Source organism: Triticum aestivum, chromosome 7A (genome assembly GCF_018294505.1).
Source record: "Triticum aestivum cultivar Chinese Spring chromosome 7A, IWGSC CS RefSeq v2.1, whole genome shotgun sequence".
Classification (NCBI taxonomy): Eukaryota; Viridiplantae; Streptophyta; class Magnoliopsida; order Poales; family Poaceae; genus Triticum; species Triticum aestivum.
This window is the reverse complement of record NC_057812.1, coordinates 716,017,229-716,041,563: the sequence shown is the minus strand read 5'-3', so window position 1 is coordinate 716,041,563 and position 24,335 is coordinate 716,017,229. Positions and strand designations below refer to the sequence as shown.

At 44.5% G+C, this 24,335-nt stretch overlaps 1 protein-coding gene across 1 annotated transcript; it reads right to left on the bottom strand.

Moving 5' to 3' along the window:
- Window positions 1-18,022: 18,022 nt before the first annotated feature.
- Window positions 18,023-19,222, bottom strand: LOC123146987 (uncharacterized). Its single transcript, XM_044566243.1, has 2 exons — window positions 18,571-19,222; window positions 18,023-18,451 (listed from the first exon to the last, which is right to left on the bottom strand). Exons 1-2 carry the CDS (start codon window positions 19,088-19,090, stop codon window positions 18,435-18,437), a joined length of 537 nt encoding a protein of 178 aa, XP_044422178.1. The 5' UTR covers window positions 19,091-19,222; the 3' UTR covers window positions 18,023-18,434.
- Between the last annotated feature and the right edge of the window lie 5,113 nt (window positions 19,223-24,335).

Genomic DNA, 24,335 nt, shown 5'->3' with positions numbered 1-24,335 from the left:
TTGAGTCCAAGTAGAGGTATCTGCACTGGCATAAACTTGTATATGGGGTGTTCATGGCCAGTCGGAAGCTTAACCATTATTTTTTGGGTCATCCCATCACTGTGGTTAGTTCTTATCCCTTAGGGGATATTATTCAAAACAGAGAAGCCACATGTCAGGTAGCCAAGTGGGCCATTGAGCTTGGACCTCATGGTCTGAAATATATGCCTCGCACAGCAATCAAATCTCAAGCGCTCGTGGATTTCATTAATGATTGGACAGAGTTGCACACATAGTGAGGAGAAGCCAGATAACACATATTGGACTATTTACTTCAATGGATCCAGGTAGTTGGAAGGCTCGGGGGCTGGAGTTGCGTTGACTTCCCCACGAGGTGACAAGTTTTGTTATGTTCTTAGGTTGATGTTCCTTTTCACTAACAATGCAGCTGAGTACGAAGCCTTGCTCCATGGTCTTCGGATGGCTAATGAAACGAACTTAAGCCATGTGAGGTGTTTTGGCGACTCGTACATAGTGGCTCAGAAAGTTTCTGGCACCTGGGATTCTAAGGATCCACTCATGGCGGCTTATCACTGAGAGGTTGTTGCTATTGCAGGGCACTTCAAGGGTTATCAAGTGGAACATGTTGATCGTAGGAAAAATGAGGCGGCTGATGCCTTAAGCCGGTTAGGATCCCAGCGTAAGCCGGTGCCTCCTAACACCTTTTTGGATATTCTGCATAACCCTTCTGTTAAGTTGCCTACAGAGGAAGATCTGGCGATTCCTGACCCAGAGGCACAATTGGTGGCATCTCTTCATGCTATTCCTGATTGGACAGCCCCATATTTGGCTTATATGACCCAGGGCGAGCTGCCAGAGGATGAAACTTTGGCCACATAGATAACTCGGCAGTCTAAAGCAATGACTATTGCCAATGGGGAGTTACATCATCGAAGTGTCACCGGGGTGTTTCAACATTTTGTTTCACTTGAGGAGGGCCATGAGATTCTTCACGAAATTCATGAAGGAGATTGCGGTAATCATGCCGGCTTAAAGTCCATTGTGGCCAAGGCTTTTCGTCATGGGTTTTATTGGCTCACGGCCCACGCTGACGCAGAGAACTTAGTCGGTAAATGTGATGTTGTCAGAAATTCTCATGACGGGCTCATGTGCCAGCTCATGAGTTGAGAATGATTCCAATTGCTTGGCCGTTCGCAGTCTGGGGGCTTGACATGGTTGGGCCTTTTAAAAGATCTAACTATAAAAAGACCCACCTATGGTGGCAGTTGACAAATTTACAAAGTGAGTTGAGGCAGAGCCGGTTAGCAAGTGTGATACGGCAACAACGGTTCAGTTCATCAAAAAGGTGATTTTCCGTCTTGGCTTTCCCCACAACATTATAACTGACAATGGCACTAATTTATCTAAGGGTGCTATGAAAGAGTTTGTCAACGTGAGCATATCCGGCTGGACGTGTCATCAGTGGCTCACCCTCAGTCTAATGGTCAAGCCGAGAGAGCGAATCAAGAGATCCTGAGAGGTATCAAGCCCCAACTTATGGTTCCTTTGTAGAGAATGCCGGGTTGTTCGGTAGAGGAGTTACCTTCAGTGTTATGGAGCATCAATACCACCCCCAACAGATCTACAGGGTACACACCTTTCTTCATGGTTTACGGAGCACAGGCGGTTCTCCCTAGTGATATCCGTCATGACTCGCCCCGAGTGGCGGCTTACATTGAAGCTGATAGCGAACAAGCACGGCGGGATGCACTTGACCTGTTGGACGAGGAACGTGACCTCGCAGCGGCTCGATCGGCGATTTACCAGCAGGATCTGCGACGTTATCATAGTCGTCGGGTCAGGACGAGAACTTTTCAAGAAGGAGATTTGGTGCTCCGGCTCATCCAGGATCAGACCGATATGCATAAACTATCCCCGCCTTGGGAAGGACCTTTTGTGGTTAGCAAGAATCTGAACAATGGGTCATACTTCCTTATCGATGTTCGAGACCACAAGGACTCACGCACGTCGGAGGAGGAGACCCGCCGGCCGTGGAATATTGCTCATCTTCGGCCTTACTATACTTGAGCCACCGGCTCTTGCAGTGTATATATTCTGATAGTGTACATATTATGATGATTATAATAAAGCCGGCATCCCTAATAATTCAGGTCCTCTGTCATTTCGATTCAACAGAATGATGAGTCTCTATCACTTCAAATAGGTCACTTGGGGGCTTCCTGTTCAAACATAGGTGTATTCACCAAAGAGAACATAGCTGTGAATATCCCTCTTGATCCGGCGCAATGAAGTACTTCAAATAGGTCACTTGGGGGCTTCCTATGCAAACATAGGTGTATTCACCAAAGAGAACATAGCTGTGAATATCCCTCTTGATCCGATGCAATGACGTACTTCAAATAGGTCACTTGGGGGCTTCCTATGCAAACATAGGTGTATTCACCAAAGAGAACATAGCTGTGAATATCCCTCTTGATCCGATGCAATGACGTACTTCAAATAGGTCACTTGGGGGCTTCCTATTCAAACATAGGTGTATTCACCAAAGAGAACATAGCGTTACTACCCTATTGACCGGGTTATCTTGTTCAAACATAGGTATATTCACCAAAGAGGACATAACCCTTCCGGGTCATCCATCCTGTATGTCAGCTGCTTCTCCATCAGGTAATCCTGATTGACCCGCCGAACTCTTAACAGTCAATCTTTTAAACAAGACCTGAACTAGTTAAGGTTAAAACGCCGGATTGTCATGTGAGGGCACGGCTTACAAATAACGAGGATGGACCCAAGCTATTAAGCCGCCTTCATTGGAACTTGGTTAAACCTACCTGTTTGCATGATGCTACTCCGACCTAGTGTACTCTCGATAAGTCAATCTTGAAACAAGACTCTGAACTTATCCAGGTTAAAACATCGATTGGGTCATGTGAGAGCCGGCTTACAGAAAGCGAGGATACTCCAGTGGCTATCATGCTAGTTCCATTGAAGTATTTTGTTATCATACACATACATCATTATATATTGCATCATGCATTGCATCACCATTACATCATCATACTATGCATCATATGTGCATGGATATACTGGTTTATATGACAGGAATCGGTTTTAAGCTGGATTATATTATTCTATTAGTGGATATGATTATTCTACAATGACAGGAATAGTCCCGAGTCGCTGCAGGCTTACGACCCGACACTTGGGGGCTACACTATTCATGATTGAGATTACATCAAGAATACAAGTCCCATGGCACTGCCAGCAAGCATCATGGTTCTTAGCTTCGGGATGATTACCCCTTGCTATATTGGTTTATAAGCCGGACGTATAAACAAATCAAGTACGGCTTTGGGTTATAACCCCTACTGCTTGACAGATGATGAGTCGACAGAATTAACAGATCACGGGTATGATAATTTTGTATATAGTTATGATTACAACAAGCCCTGGTTATGGACTTTCATGGTCCCCAGCGGTCTTATATTGAGCATTATAACTCGCTCGGCGGTAAACCGCCAGGGCCTTTTCATATTTATGTGCAGGAAAATTATCCAATTAATATCATAAGCATACGTGGCGGGGATTTGACTGGCAGTTCAGCACTGTTATAAAAGCAAAAACGTGCACAACGGCACGCCAGATCAAAGTTCAAACTAACTTATTACATGGCTCAGTAAAGCCTAAGTTACCCAGTGTTCTTTAGACAATCAAAGATAAACCGCCGACAGAGTCAATCTTCTTGGCCTTGACGGTTGGACAATTCTGGATCATCCCTCGTCGGTTCTTCATCCTCCTCCGCCGTCTGGAAATCAGGGGATGACCAGTCAATGCCACTCGGGGCTTGGAATTCCGCTTCGTCATCAATAAGCTCGGACGGGTCTACTTCAGGGGCATAGGTATGCTTACGGATTGGAGGAATCAGGTCCATCACTTTATAAGCTAGTGTAGGAAGTTTCTCAATCTCCATGGTGTAAGCCGGATGATATCGAGAAATATCAGTCTCACCAGCAATCAGACTAGCCACTGGGTGTATCTCCTTCACACAAGAAGCAAAGTCTTTCTTGTCAAAAGGAGTGGCATCTTCTTTTAAGCTTGGATATCCAGTAGCCAGCTCGGCAGGGTCAAGTTCTGCAGCCCATGCCTTGGCCCAGCTTAATGCTATTACAGCACCGGCTCTTGCAGGATACCGCTTCATTTCTTCTATCCTTGCAGGGAGAATAGAAAGCTTCTTTAAGACATCACATAAAAGATAGGGAGTTTGGTTCGCTGGGGAAATAGTGGCCAGTGAGCGCTGGGTTCCAGCGTATAGTTGTTCGGCCATCGTATAGACGGCTTTCAACTTCACAAGAATTTCTTGTCCAAGATTGTTGCTCCTCGGCCCTGCATAACATTGAGACAAATTAATCAGAGGGCAGTTTATAACATGGTAGGAAAAAGCTTGGGTATGAGTCAGATAATGTTACTTACCAAAGATAGCAGAGACCATCCAGTTTATCTGGCATTTTAAACCGGTCAGCTCTATGGTCACTTCTTGAAGGGAGGATTCGGCTTTTTTAGCCCGCTGTATAAGAGCCGTCATTTCTTTGGCCCAAGCATCTTTTTCAGTCTTAAAGTTGGTCTTCAGCTTTTCTGATTCCTCCAGAGTAAATTTGAATTTTGACTCGGCCTTCTGAGTCTCAGATTCTTGACTCTCCAGTCGAGCCTTCATATCAGCCAATTGAGATTCCAGTTGAGCAGTACCATCCTGTGCATAAGCAGGTTTGGAATATGAGTCGGACTACAAAAGTAAAAATCCCAAGCCTTTTGCAAGCAACAACACTTGGCACTTGGGGCCTAATGCATGTTGAATTATTCTTCATACAACGGTTCATATGAATAAGTCGCAAGCACTTTGCAAGCAAGAGCACTTGGCACTTGGGGGCTAATGCGTATTGCGCGTATTTTGTCATGATGACCCGGTTGTGACTAGCAAACCACGACTGGCTCATGGGGCTACGCCAATAAAAGTTTTGATCTATTTACAAGGTTTAACAGTGCCAATTCATTCATGCTGACTAAACAGGCCCTTGGGGGCTGCTGATGCAATGTCAGTTGACGAGTAAAGCTAAGACCCGTTTACGCTATAGTAGTGAAAGACGGATTTTCTAAGTATTCTATCAAGATATTTACGGCTGTTCTAAAGTCTACATCATATTCATTTTCAGTATATACAGTAGACTTGGGGCTGACAGCATCTGCATTACGCATTAAGCCGGAGATCATACCTCAAATGTTTGATGCATTCGCTTTACCATGTCAACCTCAAGATTGCGACTGGTGTGTACATGGTTGAGAAAGCCAGAAAGAACTTCACTAAGGCTCAATTGGGAGTAGTTGGCAATAAAAAAATTCACCTTGCGCCTTTCAACAAGCTCCTCTTTGGCGGTATGCTTGTCTAAAACGGTAGGATTTCCCGACTCATGGAAACCAGTACCAGTAATTATGACATCTTCAGTATGCTTTTCTGTCGGGTTGAGCGGATTGGATGACTCAATGTTCAAAGGGTCAACATTGTTGTGGTCTCTGGAAAGGTCAGGGATTTCTAGTGGAGGATCACGTACATGCTCGTCTGGTTGTTGAACAGAGGCTTCAGATGCTGGAATATGTTGCTCCAGTTCATTGACCTTGGGGTCCTTAGTCGGTTTGATCACCTTTGCCTTTTTGCTAGGCTTTGCCTTTCCACTGAAAAGAGTTATGCAGATTAATATAAAGAATGAGGACGCAAGATTATAAGATAGTTAAAAATCTTACCCAGGGACAGTTTTGAAAGCCGGCAGATTGGTCTGTGATGAGTCGCCAGAGGAATGAGATGTGCCCTAATAGTTTGAATCGGAGGAATTCAATGGCTGACGAATAACACCCGTCAACGGATGAAAATGTTCGCTTTGTTCTAAATATTTCATTTAAACGATGAAAATTATTTTTGGCATTTTAAGATTGTTATTTTATTTATTTAGGATTTTCTCGGCGGAATCAATTTAAAAAAATCTACGCCAGACCGAACTGGGCCGAGTCCCAGCCGGCCCAGCTGCCGCGCCGCCCTCCCTGTCATGTGCCGCCGCCGGACTCGGGGAGTCCGAGCCCCGCCCGCCGCGCCGACCCCCTTCCCAAGTCGGCCGCCGCCGCCTTTCCCCCCTCTTAAATACCACCCCGAGGCCACCCTGGAGCCCCACATCGCCTGCCCCGCCGCCTGCCCTTGCCAGCCCCGCTGCCGAGCCGCCCGCTCCCCGCTGTGCCACGCTGTCGCCCGAGCCGCCCTGCGCCGTCGCCAGCCTCGCCGGAGTCGCCCCGTTCGCCGGATCGAGCCGCCGTTCGCCGGCTCTCGTCCGCCCGGTCTTATTTTTGTTTTTAGGTAAAAGCCGCCCCGGTTTTTTTAAACCCTAGTTCGTTTTTTTAGATTCGAACCACTTCAGTTGAGCTTTCAAATTCGATATTCTTATTTGAGTTTACCTATGCATATAAGCTTGAGCGATTATGTATGCTATTGTTTGTTTGCGATAGAATTCCCAGAGTGCGAAGCGTGCTACTACGAGTCACTAGGTTTTGTGGATCGTCAGCAAGGCAAGTAACACATTGATCATACTCTTTTCATACCCAGTTTTATGCATTAGTTCCAATCCTCAAACACAGCATGATTAGGATGTGATTAATATGTGGGTGTTGGGAAGTAGATGATGAGGTAGAACCCATTATCTGTTTTATTATCAAACCCTTGGGAGTTACTTCTACGTTAAGCTTATATTGCTATGCTATGCTCGTAGACGTGGATTGGGTTTGAGAGTATCCATGACTGATGTGAGATTGTTTAATTAATGGTTCAACTTAAGGTGGCAACTTTAATACACATCTGGGTGGATTGTTGGTTTGGGCACCTGGGGTTATACCAGTGTTGTCCTAGGAGATCCCGGGGTTATACCGTATGATCCTCCTATGGTCTGCCACCCAGGCTCAAAGGGATCATAAGAGTATTCATGCTAGAAACTTCTGTGTGCAGCCACAAGCTATTATGGGCTCTAGCATAGTTGAGTAGGTTGCATGACCTCTTTCAGTGGTGGGCTAGCAGATGTAGGGAAAGTAGGTGTAACTGTCCACCCGGAGTAAGGAGTTAGTGCTTCTGAAAGACTGTGTCTTGGTCATCCGTTTCTCAAACACCAGGTCGTGCGATAAATCTAACGGAGGAGATCGAGTCTTGTGGGGAAAAGTGCGCAAACCTCTACAGAGTGTATAAACTAATCATGGTTAGCCGTGTCCCCGGTTATGGACATCTTGAGTATCTTGTACTTGAATTATTGATTTGATCTCATCACTCTAAATTAATTTGTTGGGTTGTTAATGATTACTTTTAATTGGGATTGAGATGGGGGTACCATTCTCAATGTTTCAACCACGATGATAGTTAAACAAAATATATTCCATTTGTTGTAGGAAAAAATTGGGTTTTCGCAAAACATTATAACCATAGAGCCTCCACCAGCCATATATGCATGTAGTAATAGCATTTATCTTGTTCATTGCTCTACTGTGTTATATTGCCAGCATATTCCACGTGTTGACCCATTCCGGGCTGCAACATATCATGTTGCAGACTTTCAGACGAAGAGTAAGGTGCGCTAGGTCGTTGTCATGCACTCAGCTATGCCGTTGGAGTTGATGGACTCACTTTATCTTCCAAGCCTTCCGCTGTTATCTTTAGATGGCCTTAAGCAATATTTATTGCAATAAGTTCTCTCTTGAGACTATCAATGTAATAAGTGTGTGATTGCTACTCTATTATAAATCCTTCAAGTACTATGTGTGTCAGCATTACCGATCCAGGGATGACACAGAACATAGAGATTTGATCGTCTGAGGTTGGATCGCTACATTACATCACCAGTGTAATTACACATTAAGCCGGAGCGGAGTCTCAAAGGTATGATCCTCCAGGAAACCCAGCACCGAACCAGGTCAATACCAGCCAATCCATTTCCCAACAGAGCCCTGGTTTTGGAGATAGCGGGAGCGGGTTTTCTATGCTCAACAGCAGTAAGCTTCTCGGGAAGATGATGTTTTGGGTCAAGCCGCTGAACACGATAACCCGACAGTGGATTCTCGTCAGCTGGAGAAGTATCTTTACAGTAAAACCATGTCTGGTTCCAGACTTTGGGATGACTTGGAAGGGTGGCATAGGGAAAGATGGAGTCTCTTCTTCGTTGAATTGAAATTCCGCCAAGTTCTAAACTGGGGACGTTGGTGAACTCATTCTGCCAGTTCACATAGAAAAATTCCCTAAAGAGTTCAACACTGGGCTCCTCTTGAAGATATACTTCACAAAAGAACTGGAAGTTGCAAATATTAGACACGGAATTGGGCTCGATGTCTTGAGGATGCAATTGAAAGAAGTGTAGAATGTCTCGAAAGAACTTAGACCCGGGTGGTCAAAAGTCCCGGTTCTTATGATCAGTAAAGACAATGACTTCACCGTCCTTCGGCTTAGGTTTTCTCTCATCTGGATTGGGGGCAAGCCAAGGCATGATGTTCCTTTTTGGTAAAAAGTCGACTGTGACAAAGTCCTTGAGTGTACTTTCAGTGACTATGGAATGAACCCAGTTACATGTGGTGGTTGTATTCGGTGGCATTGTGAATGATGAGGCCTAAAAAGGAAAGAAGGGTGGCCAGTTCAAATAAATTTTTTAACCCGGAGATGATTACAGACAGCCTATGATCTCATTGACGGCTTAACGGGACCTAATGGTATATGACTAATTAAAAACTGGTGAGGCAAACCGCCATGACAACAATGGTATTCGAGACCTATCAAGAGCAAATTTTACTAAGTGTTGAAACAAACAGGATTCACAGATCGTTGCTATGATTTTGGATCTGTAGCGTTTCAGATAATGGAAAATATTTTCGACCTAAATTTCGGTGCTCAAGCAGTTCATGTGTTCAAATCAGTTTTCTTATGCAAAGGAGATGGGCTAAATACCAAGGCAAGTATCACGATTGCCGCCGTGCAGAAGGAGCGCTAAGCCTGAATCAAACACAGGTTGCAGTGAAGAACAAGGATGATCTCCGACGAGTTTTTAGGAAACCCGAATGAGATCCAGAGGAAAGGGAAGGAGGAAAACTTACCTACGCTATCAAATGACGGAGGCCCGGGACCAGACTCTGGACAGAACAGGTCAATGCAGCGGACAAAGTTGAGGCGGTAAGTTGAGGTTGAGGACGGCGGTGGAGCTCGGGCGCTGGAGCGACGCGAGGAAGAAGAAAGGGATAAAGTGGCAAGGGAGGAAAAATAAAGGGACCCTTGGCCCTATTTGTAAGGGAATAGTGAACAAGCAGGTGCGAGAATCGAGGAGGTCAAGGAATGATTATCCAGCAACTCGGACGCCTCGATATTCGGGACAATTATTAAAGGATAAAGATCCGTTAAGATATGTTGCGTAATTTTTTTAATTGTTATGACAGGTGACGTCATGGCAGGTTATTATAATTTCAGGAGATGACGTCATGGCGGGTTCTCGCAGGAAAACAAAGGAAGGGGAATTTTTGTAAGTATGAAGGGTTGACATGAACAAGTTCAAATCAAACTGGGGCCTAATGTTGGGGATATAAGTATTGGGTGTAACCCGCCCAGGAGGCTCCGGGTTATACCTACGGCGAATCATAAAGTAAAAGTCCCATGAAGATCTTGAAGATGGCGGTTCATGGAGGAAGCTGTTAAGGGCCTCAAGCCCAAAGGCGGCTTAAGGCCCATAGGTGTAAATCGCCATATGAGTAAGACTTGTAATCTAAGGTAGGTGTTAGTAGTCACCGGACCGGACACGTTGTTTATGAGCCGGCCGGTACTCTGTGAACCATTGGGCGTCAACCTATGTATATAAAGGGACGACCCGGCAGCGGTTTAGGGCAAGAAATAACAGATCGAGAATTAGGTCAAGCGTATTCGCTCCCTGGTAATCGAGACATAAGCAATATCACCTCAAACTGGAGTAGGCTTTTACCTTCACCGCAAGGGGCCGAACCAGTATATATTCTTTGTGTCCTTTGTCCCGTTTTAACCCCTTCAAGCTAACCTAGTTGCGATGGCTTCATTACTAAGTCCTTCCACTAGGACATCTGCCATGACAATTCCACGACACATTCTACAATTCTAGCTTGGTGAAACTAAAATTTTAGGTCATGCTGACTGTGGTCCTTCAAACTATAATGCCTGACTGGGCACCAACACTAATCTTGTGAGTGCTCAGGACTGACAATGGAGATAGTACATTCTAGGAGATGGTGTCTTTGATGTACCCTGCAACAACATAAGTGAGTCATTGTGGTTCACAAGATATGTTATTGCATTTAGTTCATCTGGCTCATGTAATGTAGATAGTGGTGCATCAGCTGCCCTATCCTTTGAACCTTATATTGGACGGTATATTCTAATGCCATGAGCTTCAGGGAAGGAAAGCTTTGTGCAATTTTTGGTGCTAGGTGTGAAACTATTTCATATGACATTCGTGCATAGAGTTATGCAACAACAATTTAATATGAGTTGTCCATCTGGCATAGTTGCATGTCTAGCAAACCTACTAATGGTTCACTTTATAAGTACAGGAATCCTACAGATCATAAATAAACCTACCTACAATTTTAGTTTATGGATAATGAACTGAAGCTCCTAACTATTTTCAAATTGTGCACTAGTTAAACATAATGTGTTCATTTCAAAAATTAATTAATAGACTTTAAATGAAGGAACTAAGATTTTTAACCTAATTTGTACAATATCAACTTTAATAGATACACTGGGTGGCTGCTCAGCCCCTGTCGTGGCCCACTGAGGGAATATGCAGAACAAATTTAACAACATATACAGCACAGAACAAAATCTGAGCACATGCGGCAATCCAGATTCTAATATAAAAAACCTAACTCTCATTATGATCTCTCTAGCATTCAAGCATGAATCAACTACAAAAACCCCTAACTCTCAAATGGGGTTCTCCATTCAATCAAAAAACCTAACAAGCAGAAGGGGGTGCCGCATTCAATCACAAATCTACTCTAAAAACCCTATCTACTAAATCTTCTGCTTATCAACTACAACTATGAAAGGAGGGGAACAAGAAGCATTACCACATCCACCACCTGCTTGTCGCTTGCCTCCGCACCTACATCCAGTGCGCTGCCAGACGTCGTCACCACCAAGTCCGGCATGACGGAGTCCGAGCCCACCACCCCCTGCTCCACCAGTTCCGCCGCCGCAGCGACAGATCCGGCGACCGCGGGTGCAGCATCTCCCGCACTGCCGACGGCGGCCACTTCTTGCACGGCATCTATCGCGGTGTTCGCGGTCTCGACCAGAACTCCGTGCGCAGCGGCGGCAGCGCCACGACCTTGCTCCATCAAAGCCAGAGAGAACCCGCCGGAGAGAGGGAGGCGGTGGGGTTGAGTGAGTACGTGCGGTGGCGGGGTGATGGAGACGAGGGGGAGACGATGCGGCAAGGAGGGAGGGAGTAAGACAATTTGAGGGGAAATGGTGGGGGTGATGCGGCCGGTGGTGGTCCCCCCCCCCCCTTATAGGATGGGGTGTTTATGGGAGTTTTCGTGTGTGGCGGGGCCGCGGGCCTAGCCCACGACCGCCGCAGGTGACAAGGGAAAACGAAACACCCACGTACAATACATGTATACCCTCAGCGTACAAAAGTAATTGGACCGGTGCAGGCTTGTACAGGGCTCTACGCGGACATAAAAAGACGATCATGCCCCCTCTTCACGAATCGTTTTTGACAAATCTCAGCCGTTCTTGTGTTTCACGCGCCAAGCGTTCAGTCGGGGGGAGCACCGGAGCAAAAACGTAACACGCCTTGGTACGGGGCTGCATGCATGCGCGCCCGGGTTAACAGCTCCCCATCTTTGCATGCCCAACCAACATACGTGTCTATACCAAATATCTGAATACAATACGACCGTGTTTCCATCACTCCGATACACGAAATATGCATGACAAAAAACTACACAGGCGTCGCAAAATGTATGTATATACATGAAACATGCATGATCGGGTTCCCATCACAAGGACGTGATCCAACTGAACGCAAAAAAAAAAAAAGGACGTGATCCAACTTGCTCTAGGACTCCATAGGAACCAGAATCCGGTTTACGGATATGATCCACTCCCGACTCGATCTCGAATTCCCTCCCCGGCCGGCCTACATATATATACAGTACCCGATCGCCTCACAGCATAATTGGCAGTACGTCAACAATGGGTGCCACCGTGAGCCGATCGGCGCGTATGACGTCCGACGACTTGCCGGTCTTGTGGTACTCCAAGCTGGTGCGGTCACGTCGCGTGCTGAATGTGGGCAAAGTCTTCTTCGACGGCCTCGTCTGCAACGTCGAAATTTTGCCCATGTGTTTCGACAAGGACGGCCTAGCCAACGTCTTGATCGTCTCGGTGGGCGTCATGTTGGATCGTCACCTCAGATCGTTCGCCGGCACCCACGTCTCCCTCGAAATCTTGGACGCGACCGGCCAGCACACCGTCTTCCACAAAGACAGCGACCAAGAAGAGGACCGTTTCTACTGGCTGACCATGTACGTGCGCAGGTGCGAGCTGGAGGCGTCGTCGTGCGTGTCTGCCAGCGACAGATTAACCATCCAGTGCACCATGGAGAAGAAGCAGCAGGTAACAAAGCGGCCGCACCTGCTCGGAATCTTGTTCAAGCCCAACGCGGTTCAGGAGCCGCCGCAGGTCGCCATGGACGGGTCCCACACGCTCACCGTCGGCAGCTTCTCCGAGCTCAGCGCGGCGCTTCGTGCCGAAGGGGACGGTATCTACTCCAGGCACTTCGCCATAGGGGGGAGCAGATGGTACATCAAATTCTGCCCCAAATATCACGGACGGTCCTTCTTGTGCCTCGGCCGCGGCCGCATGGGCAAGGGCGAGATGCCGATGACGGTAGAGTTCAGCTTCGACCTCAAAGGGGTGGTGAACCACCATTCCCACAAGATGACGCACACATTCGACCGTGACAACGATGACTTCTTCTACTATCTAGAGCAAATTAGAAGAACGTCGCCCATGCAGGACGACAGCCTCCTTGTTCGGTGCTGCCTCACCGTTGTCATGCCGGAGGAGACTCCGTTCGCCGTCCCAACGTGTAGCAGCGAATCGGTGCTCACTCCTCTGCTCAGCGCCATGCATGGCTAGCTAGTTTGGGCTACAGAAGACAAGACAGGCCCACACAAAACTAGTATAGCTCTGCAATCAACATGTTAGTCAACAGTCATACCGGCAACTCATTTGTTATGATTTACTAAAGAGAAAAGTTCACATCTCAACTAGGAAACCGGTCGGAATACACGCCAGCTAACCACGAGGCTCAAAATTCAACCCTGGTTTTGCTTCGACGGGGAAGGAGAGAAGGGAGTTTTTCTTTTTCTTTTTTTCTTATATATAGAAGGGGTCAAAGCTGGCCCGGTGGTGCCCAGTCAACAGTGAACACAGTCAATACCGGTTGACCGAAGCAAAACTAGGATGAGAGTTGAGTTTTGAACCTTTCTGTTAGTTAGACGTGTATTTCAATCGGTTCCGTAGTCCAATGTTGTAAATCAAACCGAATGGTTAGTTCGAGAGTGAAATGTTGGTTTTTCTCTTTACTAAACAGTTAGTCAGCTACCATCTTGTATAAATCCAGTTACACCGTACTGTTCGCATATATTCTTATATGTAGCCTTTTCTCATGTCATGTCATGTTCATGAAAAAAAAATCATGCATGCAAACTAGCAGGTTTCGTCACGTTGAACTAGCAGGTTCATGTCTAGCTAGTTCAGATTACAGTAGGCCGGTGCAAAACTATCACTACTAGAAAACAGGGCTTTAGTCACAGGGTAATATTCACATTAGCCCCGGTTCAGTCACGAACCGGGACTAATGTAAGCATTGGTCCCGGTTCGTGCGGCTAAGGCATTAGTACCGGTTCACCTGAGCTCTTTAGTCCCGTTTAAGACACGAACCGAGACTAAATGGTGCGATGCCCTTTAGTCTCGGGTTGTGTCTCAAACCATGACTAAAGATTAGACCTTTAGTCCCGGTTTGAGACATCTACTAGTTATATTACTACATCTACTAGTTAGGAAAAATTTAAAAACTTAAATTTGGACATGTTTTGCAAAAAGTGCAGGGAAAACGTAAAACGGCTATAACTTTTGCATACGATAATGTCGGAAAAAAACGTATAATATATCAAAATGTTCAGCCTGTTTGCAAATTTTTAGAATCCTCAAATTCTAAAAGGAAAAAAGTTATGCTCAAATTTTAGTTTTTTTTATATTTTCGTTAAATCTGGTCAAACTATGGTCAAACTACTTATTCAAAAAGTATTAGTGTTACTAAATAATTATTTCAGTTTTTTTGAATTTTGGTCAAATCTGGTCAAACTGTGGTCAAACAATGGTCAAACTACTTATTCAAGAAATATTAGTGTTACTAAATAATTATTTTAATTTTTTTAATTTTGGTCAAATCTGGTCAAATATTGGTCAAACTATGGTCAAACTGTGGTCAAACTACTTATTCAAGAAATATTAGTATTACTAAATAATTATTGTTTTTTAGAACAATAGTTTCAAACTCAAATAGTGAAATGTGTGACTTCATGCTCAAGCTAAATTCCTGAGGGTCAATAGGATTGACATTTTACTATTGTCAGGAAAACAACAAGTGCAGACTTGGAAACGAGGGAGAATAGAACCCGGAAGTTAAGCGTGCTCAGGCTGGAGTAGTGAGAGGATGGGTGACCGTCGGGGAAGTTAGATGATTTGGAATGATGAGGGATGGTTAGAGATTAGAGGTTAAATTGAGCAGTGATGAGGGGTGATTAGTGATTAGAGATTAAAATAATTCAGAAATTTGAAAATAATAAAAATCAAAAAAATCATAAAATTTCCTTTAGACTAAAGGTGGACCTCCAGGCAGCGGCCACGTAGAAGAACCGGGACTAAAGGGGGAGGCTTTAGTACCGACCCTTTAGTCCCGGTTGCAGAACCGGGACTAAAGGCCCTTATGAACTGGGACTAAAGACTCTTTATCTACTAGTGTATATATAGCCCAAGCTTATTCGAGTTAAATTTGAACTCTTGTGATCCAAATAGGCCTTGCAAGAAAGGATCATGAATAGTTTGCCTTGTGCCGGCAATTCACTGTTGGGACCACAAATTCCTTATTGGCCTGAAAAAATTGTTTTCTAAGATTTTCCCAAGCCATTGGATTGAAATCTAGCTAACGCAAGTCCTTCACCTTCAACCACCTAGAGCACATTGTTCCTCTTCCTGCTCGAAGCGATTTCCTTAGCCACAACATGACGCTTCACTTCTGGCAAGATCATGTCTAAACATTCGTCCGTGACACTACTAGAAAAAGCCTTATAGATAAACTTGAAAAAGTGGCAGACCGACGAGGCACCCGCCACTGCAAGTTAGGAAAAGTAGCAGTGGCGGGTAAAACAACATAACCGCCAGAGCTATAGGCACACCAGTGGTGGGCGAAATACACCACCCGCCACAAAACAAGCACCGTTGATCTTGGCTATGTTATCAATGCTCACAGCGGCGAGCGGCTAGACGTACCCGCCATTGGTGTTATAGGTAGCAGTTGCAGGCAAGCCAAACGTCCCACCATAGATGAATGCCTGCAACCGGTTAATTTTTTATGAAGATATTAGTTGTGGCAGGCGCCTAGTCATGCCCGCCACACATAGGTTAGCTCTGCAGTGTCCAAATTCAACTCAAAGATTGCCGCCCGCCACCCCAAATTAGCAGTGATGGGTCATCTGGCGCGCCCGTCGCACGAGATGAAAACTATTTGCACACGCGTGCCTCCTACCCAACTTCACTCCCACTCTCCCCCATCTCGCTCTTGTCGCCGCCCTCGTCCTCCACCACGTCGCTGCCCATGTCGCCGTCACCATCCTCCTTGCCATCCACTGCCGCCTCGTCCTCGCCATACTCGTCGCCACCCTCGCTATCCACCACGTAGCCCTCGCCCTTGATCCGCCGCACCATCGCCCTCGCCCTCAATCGCCCCCTCCCCCCCCCCCCCCCCCTCCCGCCGCCCTCCGCTCCAGCAAGTAATCTGCCGCCGTCCCCGCCTCTCTTTCCGGCCCTCCTTCTCGCCACCCGCGGTCGCGGCCGCCACACACACGGACAACTGTGACAGCAGACATGTTTGACTAGAGGTAGGGTTAGGGGTCCTACTATATGTATAGTTTTTCGTTTTAGTTTCTAGTTGTAGTTTGATAGTTGTAGTTTCTAGTTGTATAGTTTTAATGCACACATTAAAACAAATTGTAGTTGTAGTTTGATACTATTTCTTTATAGTTGTAGTTCCTAGTTTTATAGCTTTTATTGCACACATAAAAAAATTTGTAGATTGATAGATGAGTTCGGCAATCAGAACTAATCGTAATATGAACTCAGCAGCCACATACGTAACCATCAACGAGGAAAACCAGATCGTGTGTGTGTGAGGGGGGGGGGAGGGGGTCTCGCATATTATCATATTATTGTGTACATTATTTCTGTTCATACCGAGTTCAATATTATGATGTAGTAGGTCCCTTCATTTCTTTACAGGGATACATACAATAAGCGCTAAAGTTTTGGCGAAACGTTGATATATTTATGTCTCGCCAAATTTGTATCACTTAATGTGTCCATTTTTATGTGGAGGTCATGCCAAATTTCTTTGTTTATTTTTTATTCATATTGTGATGTAGTAGATGTCTTAAGTTCCTTACAGGGATTCATACTATAAGCGCTATAATAATATGAAGAACTCTTTGTTTTCTAATTGTGTATATAACTTCCCCAGAATATTGCAATAATATGCCGATTCTCATAAGGAGTGTTGATGACCGATTGATGCCGGATTTAGTACTGACATTGTATTGAAAAATTATTTACATCGGTGAAAACTCATCATAAAATTGATCATTTACTACTGACCGACTATAGCAATATGCCTTATGAAGTAGCATAGTCAAAATGACATAATAAATACATGTGGCGAGAACGTATATTGACCGGGCTGAAGAGTATAGATTGAGGTAGCATGACTGTAACTAGAGAAAATGGATAAAACCAATACTACCATGTTTCAAATAAAAGAAGATTAGGACTCTAATAAACTGTACCCAGTGTAGGTTATCCTTTTACAACCACACTGGAAAACTTTCTTCTATATTTGTTTGGGGAATTATGTGTCAACGGGTAATCAATCCGAGTTGATAATGTCTAGTGTCTGCACCTAAACCATTGTGTATTGTATGCATCTGACATTGGAGCATTCACGCCAATATGAATTTCGAGTCTGCAAGGTTTGAAAATACCGATGCAAAGTAAAGGCCAGACGAAGCTATAACCGAGTGCTTTTTCCCTGCCAAAAAAAGGGAGAAGGGACTACTTGGCCTTAATTTGTTTCACGTTCCGAAATTTCCACTCTACAAGCAATTTTATCCCTCACCTCGAACCGGTAGTGGCCGTCGGGCCATGTGATGATGGAACTAATAAATATACGCGACTCCCTTTCGCCATGGCGCCATGTGATGAAAATAATAAATACTCCTATAAATACGTGACTCCATTCCGCTATCGCTATGGCCTGTTAAGTTTTCTTACTAATCCACCACTGAAATACACAAACAGTCCCATCTCAAAAAGAAATAGACACACACAAAAAGTCATCCTTCTGCCATCGCGCCGCGTGATGAAAATAATGCGACTAGCTTCGGCCATCGCTCCAGACAGTTAAGAAAAGCAAAGTTCATTATATACAAATTCGGCAGGTCCTTCGGCTATCATTATTTTTAAATTTTTCGGAGACTTCAGCCATCATTCAATATATATACAAAAACACTCATCCTTGGGCCGTCAGTAAATACACATTCCAACAATACACAAACATTCATCCATCACCATCGTGGCCATGGTATAAAGAGTAAATAAATAGACAAACATTCATCCTTGTGCCATCGCGCTCATGGTACTCCTACTCAGTACATGGAGAGGATTACATATAATTTAATAATATTAAAGATGAGTTGAACCGGTTACATTGCATTACACTAACCACCACACACCGACACCACCTTAGCCTAATGCTGCTCTTGCCCACGGGGCACAGCTTTTTTTTAAACTAAAACATGGAAGCATAAATGTTGATCTTGTCCGCACATGGACATCAACTTTGAAGAAAGCATAAACCAAACTAATTCGAAGAACTCATAGCCGGCTTCATACTCATCAAGTCCAGAGTCAGTTTTGGGATATGGAGATCCAGCCAAAGAAACCATGGAACAGCAGCCAGAAACCAAGAGCAAGTGCCAAGGGAATGATCTCAAGAAAACCACCAAACTTACACTTCTCCTGTATCTGCAACCAGTAGTTTAAGGCAAACCCCGCAATCACTCCACCCAGTTGGGAGAAGAGGACGGACAGAAAGAAACTGACGCGGACCGCCTTTGCCCACCAACCGATGATACGCTCCATACCTTCCTTTGGCTTCTTCCTGTCGACGTCCTGCCTGGCGCGCTCCACCTCGGCCATGAGCCTCTCCTCCTCCTGCTGCTCGGTGGCCAAAGCAGCCCAGAGATCATCGTCGTCCAGCCGTTGGCGCACCTTCTGGCTGCAGTCGTCGACCCTCAGGCCGAGTTCGCCGAGCTGCTTGCTGGCCGCCGCCAGTGCGTCGCATGCGGCTTTGTACGCCGCATCCTCGTCCTTGGCGACCCGCTCGTGGGCCGCGTGTGCACGCTCCACAACAGCCCGGACGAAGAAGATGAGAAGCAACGAGCAGGTCTCGGCGCTCGCTAGGCACCGCTTCAAGATAGCCATGTGAGAACGCAACGCGTCGCTAGGAGCAGGAGGTGGAGCTGAGCTACATGTGGACGCTGTGGAAGAGGAACCGGTGTTGAAGGTACTACTAATGGCTAAGACTAACGCAAAGACGCCAAAGGTGGCGGTAACAAACCCACAAAAAAACTCAGAGCCCTTGCGAACCCAGTGGGCAGTCATGTTGTTGGTCTTGTGGATGGGTGCGATTCCACAGGGAGAGCTGCTTCTTATATAGGGGACTAGGTGATTTGAAGTGCAGCCGTTTGAAGAGGAGAGGAGAGGAGAGGGGAAGGGAAGAAGGGCTCCGTTGCCGTTGCCTCCACCGGCACCGGGCTAGGTGAGCTGGATGGATGATTTGACCAAGGGAGCGGCCGGGGATGATTTGACCCATGGAGCTAGGCCATTGGATTCCCTACAATCGACGGGGCACGTCACTTGGATGCACCGTGAAATTTTCTACCATGGATTTATGTAACTGCAACAAGGGCGTAGTACCAGCTAGCGGTACTCTGCGGCCCCGGTACCTCACGCATCACCGCGCCCACGCGAAAGCTGCTTCTGTCATCTGCTCACCCCTTCAGGGCATGTGGTAATTGGTCATTTCCACGGCACAGACCTGATTCTTTCCATTATCGTGAAAGATTAAGCGCAGGCCCAACCGAGAGCAGCCGGTTGCGTGGGTCGCCGACAGCTGCCTGTTGTGTGGGTGGCAGAGCGCAGACTGTACAATGCTCGCGACTGCTGCGGATGGCTCCTCGTTTTTGTATGGTGCACCTGCAAACACTGTGCTATCATAGAGAAACCTCTAAACTTATGGTAAACAACGGTAGACATTCATTCACAGCTGAATGTGCTAATGTAAGCGTATGCTTGTGCGTAATTAAGGGTCATTCTCTCCGCTCCTCTTATTCATGTCTGGACCGCGTGCAGCTTTTGTTTCCACACATACATGCTCTTCCTGTTGTTAATTACTCATGAGCCCTACTTAGTATCGGCCATTGGATTCCTCCTTAGAATGGACGGGCGACGTCAGTTGGATGGACCGTCAAATTTGCCATTGATCTATGCAACCACTAGTACCTACGGACGTAGCAGCAGGGGTAGGGCAGCTGGCTTTAGCGTACTAGCAGTACAGCTACAGTTGGGTCAGAAAAAAAGCAAGCACAGCTACAGCCGAGCGTGAGGCCACAGCTTATCACTGCACTCGCCAAAGCCATGCATGGTGGAGAGTGAGGTCACATGGTTGCGGAAAGCTTCCATCTTTTTTTAACACAAGGGTGGTGTCTCGGGAGCACGTCTGGGCACCATACGACATAGCAACGCATCCAGCATTGCACGCGGGTGGAAGGCCAACAACGGTGCTAGCATGCACTCGACATGTCGAAGGCAGCATGCGCGCTTACATGCCCAATGGATTGAAGGAATGCATATTACTCCCTCCGTTCCGAATTACTTGTCTTGGATTTGTCTAGATACGGATGTATCTAGACTCATTTTAGTGCTAGATACAACCGTATCTAGACAAATCTAAGACAAGTAATTCGGAACGGAGGGAGTAGCATTCAGGAACGGAGCCAGGATTTAGACATAGGAGGGGCCAAGACGATGGTAAAGCCAGAATTTTTTTTTGCTTCACAAATTACCTAATAGTTTTATATTCAAGTATCATTCACATTTTATTTTGCCTACATACACACAATTTTATTTTTCAGCTCGAGCGTGTCTAGCTATAGCTAATATAGGTCAATAATTCCACATACGCACCAAGAAGTTGATCAAACTACTCCAAAATATGACATGACATGCCTTGCTACAAAACGTTGTCATACGTAAATTTATGATATACAGAGAACACCAATTATTGTATATAGGTCTGAATGAAAAATCATCACTAGTATTATAAAATTTGGTTGTTGTATTAGGAAAATTGATCAGTATTGTCAAAATACATACCTAGAGAACAAAACCTAGACCCTCACCGTCCCCTCTGCTGCTAGGTCAAAGTAGACCGGTTGATTGTCATTGGCAGACGTGTAATAGCCATCACTGCTTACCAATGCAGCCGTGCTCGAGGAAGCTTTGAGTTATAAAGTTATAGACGTGTAATATATAGGTCTGAAGGAATGCATATTAGCATTGGCAATCAGTTTTGGGTTATAGAGTATATCTGCGCGCGCGGAGGGGAACCAATGGAACATAGGGTAGTTGCACCCATTTTCCAAAAAAAAAAAGTGATCAAAAAATCTTGTTGGCAAGAAACTTGATAAAAGCGTTAAATTCGCGTAAACAATTCGGGGAACAAATAATTTCCGTAGTACCACTTACTGTTGAAAATACAAAATCAGCAATATATTGGAGGTACTATTCACTCTAAATTGTCCTAGACAATTTTATTCTTATTCACAGATTTTTTACGGTAGCTTTTCTTTGTTCAAATTGTTATACAAGTACGTCAGTAGGTCAAGATTGTTACCAAAAAAATTCAAACATTTTGACTTTTTCACAAATTTCTAAGAAAGGTTCGAGGATTGGTTTTATGAGGTGCATATACTATCATGTGTATCAGGGTATTTTCCGAGCACGTGTTCCATTCCTTCATGTGTATTTTGATGCTTTTCATACCCACCTGAATCAATTTTTTTTGCACAAGGTCATTTTTTCACGTGCTTCATATCTGCATGTATCTTGATAGGACATGAAGTCTAGCTATAGAGGACATCAAGCATTAGTATTCATGAATACAAAAAATTAATAATATAACTGGTTCAAGAAAAAGTCCTTCTCAAGCGTTCCCAAGATCATGCCCCAGGCAGATGCTGCCCTTGGGTAGACTCATGACCCAAGCTTTGCTCAGTCTGCTAAGAGGAACTCCAATGAGGATCATAACATAGAAGGTGCCAAAGGAGGGTAACAAATGAAACACAAGGGTAGGTGCAACCATTTAAAAAAAAGGAATTTAAAAATTGGTCAAAAAATCATGAATCTTGATGGCAGCAAACTTCATAAAGCGTTACGATCATGCAAATTTTGGGGGGGGGGGGGGGCAAAGGAATTTTGTGGTACTATTTGTGGAAGAAAAACCAAAATCAACACTATATTAGACGTACTATTCACTCTATATTGTCTAGGACAATTTGTTTTTATGCTCACATTTTTTATAGTAGTTTTCCTTTGTCTAAATTTGTATATGAGTACGTCACTAGGTCATGTTTGTTCCCAAAAAAAATACAAATATTTTTCACGTTTTCCTGAATTTCTAAAGCAAATGCACGGATTTTTTTCAGATGGATATACAACCAGGTATAACATGGTATTTTCCGTGCGCACACTCCATTCCTTCATGTGTATTTTGATGTTTCTATGCCGACAAGTATCATCAGATTTTATGTGCAAGCTCATTATTCACATGAGCTACATAAGAGATCATGCATTGGTAGTAGTGAATACAAAAACTAATAATACGTCTGGTTTAAAGAAAACTGCTCAAGCCTTCCCAAGATCATGAAATGGCAGAAGCTCTCCTTGAGTAGACTCGTCACCAAATCTTTGTGCAATGTGATAAGTTGAACTCCAACATGAATCATAAAGTGGAAGGCCCCAACGGTGGGGAACGGATGGAACATGGGGTAGATGCACCCGTTCTTCACAACAAAAGTATTTCCAGAACGGTAAAAAAACCATGAAATTTGTTGGCAACAAAGTTCTTACAGGGTTATACTTTTGTAAAATATTTGGGGATGAAATGACTTTGCCGGTATTTTTGGTGAAAAAAAATCAGCACCATAATAGAGGTACTGTTCACTATATATTTTTCCTAGAATAAATATATGCTCTGATTTTTTAGGGTAGCTTTTCTTTATCGAAATTTTTATACAAGCATAACACTAGGTCCAGTTTGTTGCCCAAAAAGTTTCCAAGGTTTTCGTCTTTTCTTGATTTTTTTTAAAAATATTCGGGGATTCCTTTATCATGTGCGTATACAACCCAGTGTATCAAGGTATTTTCCCTACATGCACTCGATTCCTTCATGTGTATTTTGCTATTTTTTTTCATACCGACATGTATCAACAACTTTTGTGCACAAGCTCATTTTTTCACGTGATTCATATATGCGCATGTCTTGACCAGACATGGAGTCGAGCTACAGAGGAGATCATGCATTTGTATTGGTGAATACAAAAACTAAAATAACAATCGTTTAAAAAAAAAGACATTTTCAAGCCTTCCGAAGGTCATGCCATGGCGGATGATGCCATTGGTTAGACTCATGACCCAAGCTTTGCTTAGGCTGCTAACTTGAACTCCGACGGGAATCATAAAATGGAAGGCCCCAGATGAGGAGAACAAATGGAATATTTGGTAGGTGCACCTTTTTTCAAAAATAAAAATAATTCCAAAAATAGCCAACAAAACTTGTTGAAGTGTTACACTCTTGTAAAAAAATTGGGGACAAAAGAAATTTTGTGCTATTCTTGATGCAAAAAAAAATCAGCACACTCTATTAGAGGAACTATCACTCTATTTTTATAGACAATTTTTTATGCTCGAATTAGGGTTTTCATTATCGAAATCTTTATACCGATGCGGCAGTTGGTCAGGCTTGTTGCCAAAACAATTTCGGAGATTGACTTCTATACCTATACTAATTACAGACTCCCACAAAATTACCACATTAAGAGGGTGCTTGGATCCAAGGGACTATTTTTAGTCTGACTAAAAATAGTCTCTTTTAGAGGCTAAAGTTCCAAGCACCCCTGACTAAAGAGAGGCTAGGACTAGTCTTGAGGCTAAAAAATTTTAGTCATAGGAAACCTACTAAAATATGTATTAGCCCTCTCTCTCCTCATTTAATTCCTCTCCTTTAACACATGCGAGTTCTGGATTGGAGGGTTTGGAGGATAATAAATGCTCAATAACTTGATTTTAGTCTCTTTAGTATTTGGATCCAAGCATGGGTGAGGCCAGCAAGTTTTAGTCCCACTACTTTTAGTCATGGGACTAAAACGTATCCAAGCACCCTCTAATTAGATTTTACGAGCCGTTCATCTGGTGGGACCGAATTATAACGGTGTAGATCCGATCATAAAATCCTCAGTCAGAAAAAGACATTTTCTCTAAAGAAAAAAATCCAATATCAATTGTACCTAAACTTCACGTCCAAACTAAAGAACGAAAATCCAATCTCAGCTGTAGCTAAAAGCTTCACGTAATCCTCAAATAAAAAAAACTTCACGTCCTTCCACCAAAAAAAGAAAAAAAATCTAATCTCAATTGTACCCAAAAAAGCCTCACGTCCTTCCACCGAAAAAAAAACTTAACATACTCCACGGCCTCTTCCAAAACTAAATAAGAGTCCCGATCTACTTTCCCTAGCCTCCACGATTTGTCTACTCAAGGAATCGCCTCAGCCTAAACCCTGATCGAG

Coding starts and splice junctions, on each gene's coding strand:
- LOC123146987 (XM_044566243.1), bottom strand. CDS start 19,090: ATGACTGCCCACTGGGTTCGCAAGGGCTCTGAGTTTTTTTGTGGGTTT.